Here is a 13,002-nt window from a genome sequence, read left to right as displayed (position 1 = left end):
AATTAATGGGAATTAACTGGGAATTGAGGGTAATTTAATGGAAAGGTATCATATTCAAGCATAAATACGTTTTGTTATAAGCAGATATCCATCCAAAATATTACAATTAAAACAGATTTAATTGTAAGCAGAACTTTATCAAGTGTTAAATATTTTATTGAACAATAAATTATTTCATTGAAGAACAAAAACATGAATGTTGAGTTAAATATTACTCACCCCCCCGACCCAACCCAACCCATTCAAAAATTAACAATAATGCAATCCCAACAAAGTCCCATTCAAAATGTTAAATAAAAAAGCATCTTCCCTCAAGCTTCTCAAGCCTAGCCTCTGCAGGATTCTAGAAATCATCTGTGCATGTGATGGAGGAATGTGCAGTGCATGTAGGGGGCGTGGTCTCAATAGCCTTGCAGTAAGCAGTGGGCTATGTGCATGCGATTGAGGAATAACATAGATATTCATTAATTAATCTGGTTGTTTTAGTCAGGATTATGCTAAAAATATATTTTCCCCAACTAGCCTATATTTAAGTTCCCTATTAAGATCCAACCTTCGATTTAGTCAATTCCTGGTTCATTCCCATGAAAAGTTTCCAACTTTGAAAATTCCCGGATTTTTGCAACCATAGTTCAGATGCACCTGTACCTTGTGTATACATTAGAAGGATTTACAAACCTGTAGCTCTGGTTCCTGTAGTACACCACATTTGACACAAGATGGCGACAGAGCCTAAAGAGAGGATTAATGTGGGTTTATAATCCGCTCATATTTACGTTAAAGTTGATTTTCTTTTGTTTCCTCAACTTCATTATTTTACTAGATGACAATGTTGCATATAAATACTCCATATGATCCCTTGCTGTCCTGTCCCGTGCCTTCACAGAGCAGTCGCAGTAGTCCTCTGGTGAGAAAGAAGGTGTTGTGGAGGAAGTGGGTCTATGCGTCCCACGCAGAGGAGGGTTTTCCGGTTAAAGTTTCCTTTGTGATTCGGAAGTGATGGTGTGATGCCAAAGCCGTGTATCATTACTGACACAACAAACAAGTGGCGACCATGAAAAGTAAGCGTGAATATATAAATTAAATGGAAGGAGACCCGGGTTTAGAGAGATGTCTGCAGCGTGCTTACACTAACTACAGCTAGCTAGCGCTTGATAATGCATGCTAACTAGCTAACTTGGAGTGTCTGACTGTCTGGAGTCAACAAGGATGACAAACTGGGTCCAGATGTTCCCTGCGCTAGAATCAAGTATCCTGTAGATGATAACTTATCACGTAAATGGTGTCGTTTGTGTGCGATTTTACGAAGCAGCTTCGTTTAATTCGCATTTAGACTCTGCAGGTTAACTCCCACCCAGACGAGCTAACAATAGCTTAGCATGTCTGTGTTTTGGACAGTGACAGCTGTGGACATCTGTGGAAAGGCCTCCTGAAAGGTGCTTTGTGTCTAAGATATTTTAGAAACTCTTATTATTCTGTGTTAACCTGTATTAATGGCCGTTCAGCACGTGCCCTGGTTGGCAGACAGATCATGCTGCTCAGCATCATAATCCGCAGAGCCATGGACCAGAATAGATAACAGGGTTTGGTTAAGGAGAAGAGAAGTTTTGGATTATCGTCTATTTAGGCTTTATTTTTCAATTCTCCTCAACAGAATCGTTCAGAGCTCTGTCCTGCTGAAATGGGAAAACGCCCCTCCACCATCTAGAACACCAGGTAAGATATAGCAGACCTGTGTGACAGCTCAGGTGGATCACACATCCTACTGTCTCGTCATTTTAGGTAGGGCTTTTCTTCTGTCTGGTAAGCAAGTATAAGTGTGTGTGTTTGTGTGTTTATCTGTGTAATTGTAAAGCATATCTAAAAGGCTTGTGTGGGCGTGTAGAGAGGAATGCTCGTGTCTCAGTGTCTGACTTTAAATGCATTGCACCAGCAGAGTGTACACAACGTGTTAGGACAGCAGCAGCTCTCTGTTGGAAAGGGAAGGGTGAAGCAATAGATGCTGCAGTGAGCATCTCTTGAAATCCATCTTCTTTGTAAAGGCCCTGTTGGTGTAACAGTTGAAATCCAGGTCATTGTAAGGACCGAGGCCTCGATAGGCTGGGTAACTGGAGCATTTGTGAATGCACTGCAGACATGTAATACAAAGATTCAAAGGTTTTTATTGTCAATTTTCACTGTATATACGAGACATACAGGAAAAACGAGATGCTGTTTCTCTCTTCCAGCTTTTAAATATCTAAAATTTAAATATAAGATACAATAAAATATAATAAAATACAGTTCTATAAAAACATCCAATGTAATACTTTCTTATTGTTGACGGTTGATATTCATCTTAAAGTGTTGCACACAGAGAGTGATCACATGTTGTTTTGAAGCCACTTCGATATCAACTTGTGCTCAAATCACAGTAGCTTGCACCAGTATTTAGCATAGATTGTAGGGGTGTAACAATTCATCTACTACATTGATGAATTGATTTATAATCCTATGATCCGACTACATCGATCTTTGCTCGCCAAGTTGGCCATCCGGACGACATATGTCGATCTAACATTGTTTTAAAAGGTAATAAATCGATTGTATCGATACTAGGAAAGAACACATTGGATTTAAGCACGGCTGACTGGATGTGTTTTTTTGCATTCTTAATGATAAAGATGTTAAACGTTACTCAATTCAGGCTGCCTGTCAGTGACGTCTTCGCAACATTCCTGCAGACAACAAAACATAGCATGGCGGATGGCAGAGGAAAGGCCGGCAAGCGAGAAATTATCAAGCCGCTATTGCGGTCCAGCGTGTGGAAACACTTTGGCTTTTGCAAAGACGGAGATGTTCTAAATAAGTCGTTCGCTGTTTGTAGGATATGTAAAGGTCAAGTAAAGTACCACGGCAACATGACAAATCTATCCAACCACCTACTGAGGTGCCATGGGATTTCACACCACATTTATATCCATAATTCATTGATACCTGATTCCCTTACAAGAAACAACAGGAATCTAGGACTGTCCAGTATCAATGTATTTATTTCACAGTCACACTGGTTGAAATTTTTTGCTAAAAAGTTACTGAATCGATTTCAAGTCACTGAATCGTTTTGGATCGTATCGTTCTAAATGAACCAATATCGTCCTTTAATCGTATCGGCAACCACGAATCATGATACGAATTGAATCGTTGTTAAAAAGAATCGTTACACCCCTAATAGATTGTGTTTACAGTAGTTAATGTTTTGTGTCGTGTTAAAGTACCAGCTTATTTAATCTTGAGACATTTCACCAAACCTAAGCAGTCTAATAAGTATTTCCTCCAATAATGCTGCTGTAGCACCACTGAGTTTGACTCTCATGTTATTTATCTCCTTTTATCAGTGTTTTTAATTATCGGTGAGTGGATAAGCTTGTGACTCCCTCTGTCAGACTGTTTTGAAACGTGATTTGATTTTGATCGGGGTAATATGTACATTTAAAACCTACGCCTGTGTGCGTCTGCTGCTGTGCTCCAGCTTTTCTTGGAAGCTGATGATTTAGATTAGCAGATACACTTAAGGATTTGCTCACTTACCCTGTCAGGTCAGAGCTATGGTAAAGTCTTTGAGGAGAGGATATCATCCGGTGCAATATGTGCACATTCCAAGACTCATGACATGTCTTTCGACTTGTTCATTATTATGTTATATAACCCATACAGATGTCCACCACCTTGATGAAATCTCAATTCTACAGACTTTGTTGTGTTTTTGTTTAAGAAAAGTTCTTGTATGACTACTTCTGTTTACGGTAGTGGTGTGAACTGCAGGGTAACTCACTATGTGATACTTCATCTGATATCAAAGATACTCAGATTGTGCAAATCAGGGCTGATGGCAATACAAGTCAGTGGTTTTTTCATGACTTCCTTGTAACTTCTTGTGTCCTTTTTTTCAAATGAGTCATGATATTTAATGTATTTGAATGGCAGCCAGTTCTCCCTCGTCATCAAATGTTTTACAAACTCCATGTCTCTGATCTTTCTTAGACACGGTAAAATACTCCCACACTGCCGACATTTTCCTTCAGGGTTGAGCATAAAAACAAGTCAAAGATTGTCTGACAGGTGACTTCTTCTAACTAATTAAAACCCTCTACACACGCTAACCAGCATTGAACTGATGTGAAATAACTGTTAAAGACCAGCTACTGAGGTCGGTGCATGGCACATTATTTTCAGATGGGATGATGTCTGTCAACGAGGCAAATAAGGGGTGGTACTAATCAATGATACTTCACTGCATCCCTACCCAGTAAACATCCCACAATTATGATAATATCACGATACAGCAACTCTGCAATATTGACTTAATTGTGGGACAATCATATATTATTACATCTAGGGTTGCAAAGGGGTGGAAAATTTCGGGAACGTTTTCGGTAAATTTCCATGTGAAGTTAAGCTGGGGAATTTGGGAAATATTCCAAAATGGAAACTTTACATGGGTTTTAATTTATGGGAATTAACTGGGAATTGAGGGTAATTTAATAAAAAGGTATCATATCCAAGCTTAAGTATTTGTTTTGTTATAAGCAGACATCCATCCAAAATAGAAATCATCTGTGCATGTGATGGAGGAATACACAGTGCATGTAGGGGGCGTGGTCTCAATAGACCTGCAGTAAGCAGTGTACCATGTGCATGTGATTGAGGAATAGCATAGATATTCAACTGTACTTGCATGAAATCTGGTTGTTTTAGTCAGGATTATGCAAAAATATATTTTCCCCAACTATATCTAAGTTCCCTATTAAGAGCCAACCTTCAATTTAGTAAATTCCTGGTTTATTCCTGTTTATTCCCATAAATTCCCATGGAAAGTTTCCAACTTTGTCCCCTGAAATTTTGCAAACCTAATTAGATTGCAAAATATATTATATTGTAATATCAGATTTGTTTCCAATATTGTACATCCATAGCTTTTTTAACATTTGAAAACACAGTTTTCTCATGAATACATGTTTAATTCCTGTTTCAGGCCAGGTGTCACATGGTGTTGCGCTTAACACTGATCCTAGATATTAGGTCTAAAAGTTCTCATGATAACCTGCTCAACAGGCTAGTGAAGACTGTGTAATGACACTAATGTATTCTGCTTTATTAATCCATGTTTAATAACACAAAGTTATTGATATAGACTGTCACTTGTAGAAAGTAAGCCCAGTCACCTGTATTATGATAGGTCTTCAGATATTCTTACAACTCAGATTAAGTTATTAAAAAGACATTTTATTTAATCCTACCAATCACTGCATGAAGTTCCCTAATGTTTCAAACTGACCTGCTAAAACCTGCAGACATCCTAAAGGCCAGCCAGCAACATGAAGAGTACGTTTACTGGGTCATGTGGTCAGTGTGCCGCCATTCACCGTGTGTGTGTGCCGGCATCTGATTGTGAAAGAGAAGAGTGACATCTCAGACAACACTGGCTCATTGTTTTCAGGCCCGCTGTGCCGCAAACACAGAAACCCCATCAGAACCCCTCGGCTCAAAAACACACATTTGCAGAGAGAGCAGGGGGAGAGATCAACAACACACAACACCACCACAATCATCCAGACAAAATCATACAGGCTGATAACTGGTTCCACCAGCCCTCCTTCCAGTAAATCAGGAAAATCTGTTCAGTGAAGAAAGTGTTAAATGAATTTCGGCTTAGTTACAATGAAAACATATCCCTCCAGACCAGTCTAATCTCAGGCACGTTTGTGTTGAGGCTTAGCTCCACTCAGCTGAACCAGTTAGTGGGACAAATGTACCTGCTACTCTGAAACACAACGTTCCTCTGTGACTGCCTCTCAGTTCTGCTACTCTGTGGACATGAATCTGTGGTAAACTATAACACATGCTACATGTTGGACACAACTGGTTTTGATTTGATGTTATGTAAACAGGGTGGGGTGATAACTCCATAATAAAACATTGATCCATATGTTATTGTTCAACAGTTTCCTTTTTGTTTTCACTGAAGACATCTTGACATGTCACAGCAAAGAGGATAAATGATCAAACTAAGTTTGGCCAAATTCCAATGAGCTCCTTTTGTTTCACGTCCTGGTGTTGTGCACGCTGTGTCATGTCGTACGGGGAATTTTGGCTCGTTGATTTCCCTTGTGCTTTTCCCAATATCACAAATCCAAATGTCTGCTGTGGAAATAAAAAGATTTGTGATTACAATTTCACACATTCTAGCAAGTTCTTTGTATTATTAATTATTTATGTGGGATTTTGCATATGCTGTGTTAGCATGGAAGGCATCCATATTGTTGTAAATGAAATGCTTTAAAACTCCATGTGGATCCTATTGTGTAGGAAATACACGTTTTGGATGGTGTTGAGCCTCATTATTCCAAGACAAGGCAAATTTATAAGTTTATACATTTATGGCATCCTCAAGATGAGAAATGACAATTTTAAGCACTCTCCGTGATCGATCTTTGGAAATGTTAACGATTAATCAATAAAAAAAGTAGATGTTTCCCATGTCAAAAACAATGCCAAATGCGTTTTTTCCCCTGAATCAAATTTTCTTTAGCAAACAATGTTTATAACTGACAGTATTTAATAGCTACGGATCATATGGAGGTGTAACAAATGCTGAAAGCAACGTGCGGAGCAGGCTAATGAAAATAATCTCTGCAAACATACAGTCGTATTAAGTGAAGGCTCAGACTACAACATGTGGATTTACTGCAACAAGAGAACTGAACTGAAACACATTTCAGACTCAGTGTCCAGTTTTCTGCCTACTCTACTCTTAATTATCATTTCTATGCCGACGACACACAGTTATATTTCTCATTTGACAGTAAAGATACAATTCAATTAAGCAACCTTCACATGTGCATTGCAGATATTAATATATCTGGATGGCAACCAATTTTTTTAGAATTAAACTCAGAAAAGTCTGAGATAATTATTATAGGTCCATACTTAAACCAACATAACATTTCAGCCCATCTAGGTCCGCTCCCATTTAGTATAACTGACTTAATCAAAAACGTAGAAACAGTAATTTGTGCTTGTATTTCATCCAGGGTTAGATTTCTGCTATTAACTTTACTCCTGTCTCTCACAAAATAACCTCAATAAACTTCAACTGATCCAGAATGTCGCAGCCAGACTCATAACCAGGTCCAGCAGGAGAGAACACATCACACCCATTTTAAAACCGCTTCACTGGCTCCTAGTCCATTTTAGAATTTATTTTAAAGCAGCAGACATTGCTGACCTCTTGACTCCCAACGAGCCATTATGTAACCTCAGATCCTCCGGTAGGTCTTTACTAACTATTCCATGTTCAAACAGAAAAACAAAAGGTGATTGAGCATTTCTGTCCAGGCCCCTAGGCTTTGGAATGACCTGTTGGAGGATATCAGGGAAGTTAATACACTGTCGTCTTTTAAGTCACTTTTAAAAACTCACTATTTTAGACTATTTTAAACCAAGTTTCACTAAAGCCTCTGAACACACAATTACAGTGGTGTGGCCTTCCAGATTATACATCAAGTCTCTGTTCTTTATTAAGACTAATCATGTAATTTTCCAATGTTTTTAAAGGGCGCTAACTTTGTTACTTTCTTTATATGGCTGTTAAAACTTACCTTGGGTTCTATTACAGCAAGTATCCACTTACAAGTGGTTCATTGTTTGCTGCTGTAAATTGTCTGTGACTTCATTTATGGCAGTGGCGCTTGAAAATTTCCCTCAGTATTCCAGTTTGCATACATGCCCATTACGAGCTGTGGTTGTAAACGCTCTCTCTCTCTAAGCCTCGGTCTCTAAGCTCAAGTTAGTGTGTAGCGCTCGTAACTGTCCTCATGAGGAAAATATGTCCTATAGCCAGATTCAGCACAGAACACACACAGACACCTTTTATAGCTTCCTTTATGATTAACCTACTGCTGCGAGGGTCAGTTGTGTGATGGGTTAAATGTATGGAAATCACTTTGAGCTCGTTAAGAAGGAAAAGACAAAAAATCCATAAACAGAGTTGAGCCTTTTAAAGAAGCAGCAGCCACAGCAACAGTTGTAAAAGCCCAAACATGCAAATTCTTCCCTGATGGCTGATTTAATCCCAGAGCCCACAGCCCTGCATTCTTCCTCTCCTCTTAGTTATTGAGTCTGTGTTTGGGGTAGACTGAGAGAGAGGAAAAAAAGACACATAGAGGAGAAAATAGACTACTCGGTTTCCTTGGAACAAACCTTTGACTTGTTATGGCCTGTGAACGTGCCCTGGGTACTCTAGCTTTTTTGTTATTACATGCCTATGCCTAATCCTGAGCTCTGATTAGCCAGTGAGGACAATATACTGTGATACATTTCCAAATACATAACCTTCACTGATAAACTCATGAAACAAAGACTTCAATTGATAATGCTTTGAGGAAGTGGCTGAGCAATAAAGATTGCACTTTTGCCTGTAAATAAAGATGGATAACACACCTGCCACTGTACAAAAATGAAGCCAAAATACACCTACAAAAGGCGTTGAAACATTTCCCCTTGCTGTTCTTCCTCTACTCCGCTATTCCAGTAAACACACTGCAAGAGCAGCGTTTGTCAACAGAGCTGTCACTCATGTTGCTGAAGCTGCTCTCTTAGCATCAAATCACAATTTAAGCCAAATGTCTCAGAAAGACTTAAATCAGAGTTAAAACTGTGATTTCTTTTTTTTATTATTTTAAATGCATTTGTTTTTACAAACATTAAAATAAAGACACACAAATAATGACAATACAATACAATTAAAAAATAATTAAAATAAAATAAAACAAAACAAAAGACAAAGCAGAACAAACAAACAACAAAACAACAACAAAAAAGACAAAAGAAATTCAGCCAAAAAACATAAATTTGACGGATTATTTACAGCAAAACACAGTGAACATAACAACTCATCTAATGAGAGAAACATATCATACCATACACATGTCGATATACACAAATTCATACTTATGCACATAGGCACATGTATATGTATATGTACACATATTAAAGAAAATTAGAATAAATACATAAATAAATAAAAAAGTTACAACTGTGATGACAGCAAACAAGTTAAAGAAAAAAAATATATATATTTTTTTTAAAGTTATATTTTTGGCCTTTTGGCCTTTATTGTAAAGGACAGCTGAAGAGAGACAGGAAATGTGGGGAATAGAGAGTGGGGGAAGACAGGCCGGGAATCGAAACGGCGACCCCTGCGACGAGGACTGTAGCCTCTGTAAGTGTATTTTAATTTTAAAGTTTGACGCATATCCCATCTGTTAACATGGAAGGGCGGAGCTTATGACCTGTACTGCAGCCAGTCACCACAGAGAGCTTCAAAGGTTTAGGCTTTACTTTTGGGGAGCTGCCATGTCATCTTTGGATTAAACTGAAAGGCATATTCATCAAATATTACTTTAAGTCCAGTATTCTTACCAACACAGCGTACAGTTTTACTCAAAAGTGTTGCTTTTCCTTTAAGGACTGTGAACAATAACAACAAAACACAGGATGTTTGTAAAATGTTACTGAAAGTGTTGCTGTGTTGACCCAAAAATGTGCTTTTTTTGTATTAAAGACAAACATTAGCCTTAAAGCTCATTTTCTGAAAAGCTAGATCATAAGCTGCTTACCTATCAGTTAATAAAACGCCAACTCTGCATCAGTACTTAAGTTTCACAGCTTTAAATTCTTGATCTTCCTGAACACAGCACAGATGTTCTGAAACAGATACTGTGTTCAAAGTTAACCAAACTTGCAGTGGATTTCATTTTTATGTTTTCATATTTTAAGCTGGAGCCCTCTGATGAGTCATTAAACTATAAACGTACTATTTTTGCTACAGGTCTCTTTCTCACCATGGCAACGCTACACCCACAGCAAGGGCAAGAGCCGAGTCCTGGCAGTGTGGAAGTGGTCAGGACGCCAGGCTTGGCCCTGAGCCCTCAGAGCGAGGCAGTGACCAACGAGCTTCAGGAGCTGTCGCTGCATCCTGCATCCATAGAGCTGCCGCTGCAGGAGAGAAAGAACGGTGAGGCTGTGTTACATGCACTCTTTATTCTTTTAATCACTTCACACCCACGTTTGGGGATTTAAAGGGTATTACTGCTGTAGAAATATGCCACTACTGCACAGTGCTTTGGCTTTAAACAACTCCATTGCATTTTTCAGAGCACATTTTGACAGAGCACTGCTGTGAGCTGACAAATACAAAAGCATTATTTACATATGAAAATAGCAAAGTTGTGTACAGTTGAAGTCATCACTGTCCGTCCTTCCTGCTTATGTAAGAGGTCAAACAATATTGTGTATTACTGCACATCATCTGGTAGAAGAAGTAGAACAAACACACGGCATGGTTATTTGCATTGACATTGTCAGTCCACTGATCTTATAAAATGATATATTCTGACTTCCATTAATAGTCTGTCCCTCTGCAGAACTCACCTGTAGTGCTGAACTTTGGATCTTTATGTGCCTATGACCTGATGAGAGGTTTTTCCATGCATATTTGTTCAGCCTTGGCCACAGGTTGTTACAGACATTTCAAAGCAAAACTTGCTCAAACAGAGACAAAATTCCCCCCACATGTGGGTGTGATGGTGTGTGTATCTGCAGAGTGTGCTCTCTCTGTATTTTCTCATTTTATTACTAAATTGTAGGGAAAAGCAGCGAAAATTCGGCCTCCAAAGATTTTCAACTGAAAATGACCCAAAAGTGCATTTTCGGTTTTCGGCTGAAAGAATTTTGTCACTGAAACAACACGGCCGAAACAGAGTGTTGTAATGACGCAAGCCAAAACCGCGGCCAGTACGCGCTTGTCTGGATAAAGGCCAGCATGTCTGCATCCGTTCTTCCTTTAATTGCAGCACTAAAACGTCTTCTAAGCAAAGAAGTTGGGACGAACCACAAAGGGAAAACAATGAAAAGTACACTCTTAGAGTCTGTCAGGACACATTTCACTGAGATCTATTCGGATCCTCTGCACTTCATCGCGACTGTACTTGATCAGCGTTATAAAGATCATTACTTGGATGTGGGAATAAAGCAGCGTGCACAAGAAATGATCCAGGCCGTGATGGATGCAGAGAACCCGCTTGGAGACGGAGAACAGAGCACAGAAAAAAGGACTGAACCAGATGAGGGGCATGCACCCTTGTTGTCTAATATTTTCAATGAGCTCTTTTAACCCAGTGTGTTCAAACCCCTATATAAACAAGCTGCAACTAAACTGAGCATGTGCAGAGTGAATCAGGTGATTCCTAACTTGTTCCTGACTGGAGCAAGTGCAAGTGTTACAACTGTCCCCGGTCTCCCTACTAATAATTGGTGTAATCATTTATTTCTGTGCTTCGGTTTTTGGCCTTCGTTTCCTCATTTTCAGTTTTCGGTTTCGGCAATGAATTTTTATTTTGGTGCATCCCAGCTAAATTGGTCATTTTATGGGTGTTAAACAACGGGCAGTGCTGTGAGCAAGCAGCAACCTCCGGTCTCAAACGATGAAGCCAATGCAGAAGTGTTATAAACTGCAATACATCGAAAATCCGCTTGAGGCTGGCTGCAGAAACACCGGAAACCACATAGAAATGAATAGGAAAAAGACGATCTTTGCAGCATTAATAAACATGTTTACAGCCTGGTTCAAAAAACGGCTTGGCCCTATGAAGCTAATCTCTCTAATGGCACACACTGTATGGGGGGTGAATTTTTTTGTAACGCGACGGTTCAGAAGATATTAAGATTACCAGTTTTGCCCAAATAAGGACATGACTGACGTGACTCCCGGTCAGGAACACATAGCTATTGGCTAGGAGGCTCACACTACGTCACACTCTGCCTGGTTGAGTTCTGCATTTCCAATATGGCTGCCGCCATCGATTTGCTTCAAAACAGCTCGGTGACGTCACAGATACTACGTCCATATTTTATACAGTCTATGGCTGTGAGGCTCCTTGTCAACAGTCCATAGGTCGGAAATGATAAACATATACGGGCCAGGTGACATTGTGTGCCATAAGATGCTCAAAGAAGTTAACAAAACATCTTAATTTGCCGACCTGTGAATGAGGAGAGTTAGCCGTATAGACTGTGACAGAGGGTAGAGCAGAGAGACACACAGTAGGAAGAAAGGGATTGTGACCTCTACAGCAAACAAGCACAGTTCTGCACCGTCCCGCATGTTTGTATGGAGGTGTGTATGTGTTTATAAGTTCTTATGTTTGTGGTTTTGCTGCTGTGTTGACTTTACGAGCGCTCTCTCTCTCTCTTTGTTTAAACTATGTGTCGATTGACCACCCCTGCTTGCTCTCTCTCTCTCTCTCTCATTCTTTTGCTCAAAGCAGCTTCAAGTTGAAAACATGAGTGTGGACCTATTTTGACTTTTCATCATTGGCTTGGGGCTTCCTGATACTTTACTATACTATCAACTATCAAACATTAAATAATGGGGAATGTATTGCTTAAGAGCACGTGGTATTAAAAAATATTGATAGTTTCAACAAAGTAAATGCAGTCTACATGTCAGAAATAAACAGTGGATTAACTTATGTTGTATTTCCTGGCTTTAGGGACACATTTTCTTGTCTAAATGCAAAGCAACCATTGTCTCATCATGCCACAGGCCCTGCTGGCCAATGCTCCTGCTTCCAGTTTAGGTGAATATTAGTTTAACGCCATACAGTCTTCCCAGGTGCTGCCTTTCTCCAACATATATTCTTTGAAGCTTAACACACTTAACAGAGACGGAAGTTAAATGTCAGCTGTGTGTGTATCTTTAGAGAGTCATGGAGATTAAAGTCCACAGGTTTAACTCTGCTTGTGTGTGAGAATGTGTGTGTGCATCTACGTAAAAACAACACCATGTGTCGTCTTCAGAAAGCAAGGAGTGAAGGAGCTGCTGTGCGTAATTGGCTTGCTCCCATGCGCTGACCTGCTGTTACAGTAGATTAGACTGTGCTGCATGCTTACTATGTGGAC

At 39.4% G+C, this 13,002-nt stretch overlaps 1 protein-coding gene across 13 annotated transcripts in view; it reads left to right on the top strand.

Moving 5' to 3' along the window:
- Positions 1–734: 734 nt before the first annotated feature.
- Positions 735–13,002, top strand: part of mrtfab (myocardin related transcription factor Ab) — a 63,206-nt gene continuing 50,938 nt past the window's right edge. For 3 of the 13 annotated variants that reach the window (XM_034707675.1, XM_034707659.1, XM_034707646.1), the window contains exons 1-3: positions 854–1,061; positions 1,655–1,716; positions 9,872–10,057. In XM_034707675.1, the coding sequence (XP_034563566.1) occupies positions 9,886–10,057 (172 nt within the window). In that variant the 5' untranslated portion in view covers positions 854–1,061; positions 1,655–1,716; positions 9,872–9,885. Of the gene's footprint in view, positions 1,062–1,654; positions 1,717–9,871; positions 10,058–13,002 lie in introns of all 13 variants that reach the window. The other 10 variants (XM_034707667.1, XM_034707654.1, XM_034707660.1 and 7 more) reach the window with 7 other exon arrangements.

Source organism: Notolabrus celidotus, chromosome 18, assembly GCF_009762535.1.
Source record: "Notolabrus celidotus isolate fNotCel1 chromosome 18, fNotCel1.pri, whole genome shotgun sequence".
In the NCBI taxonomy this organism is placed as follows: Eukaryota; Metazoa; Chordata; class Actinopteri; order Labriformes; family Labridae; genus Notolabrus; species Notolabrus celidotus.
The sequence above is the reverse complement of the archived record's forward strand: the minus strand, read 5'-3'. Positions and strand labels throughout refer to the sequence as shown.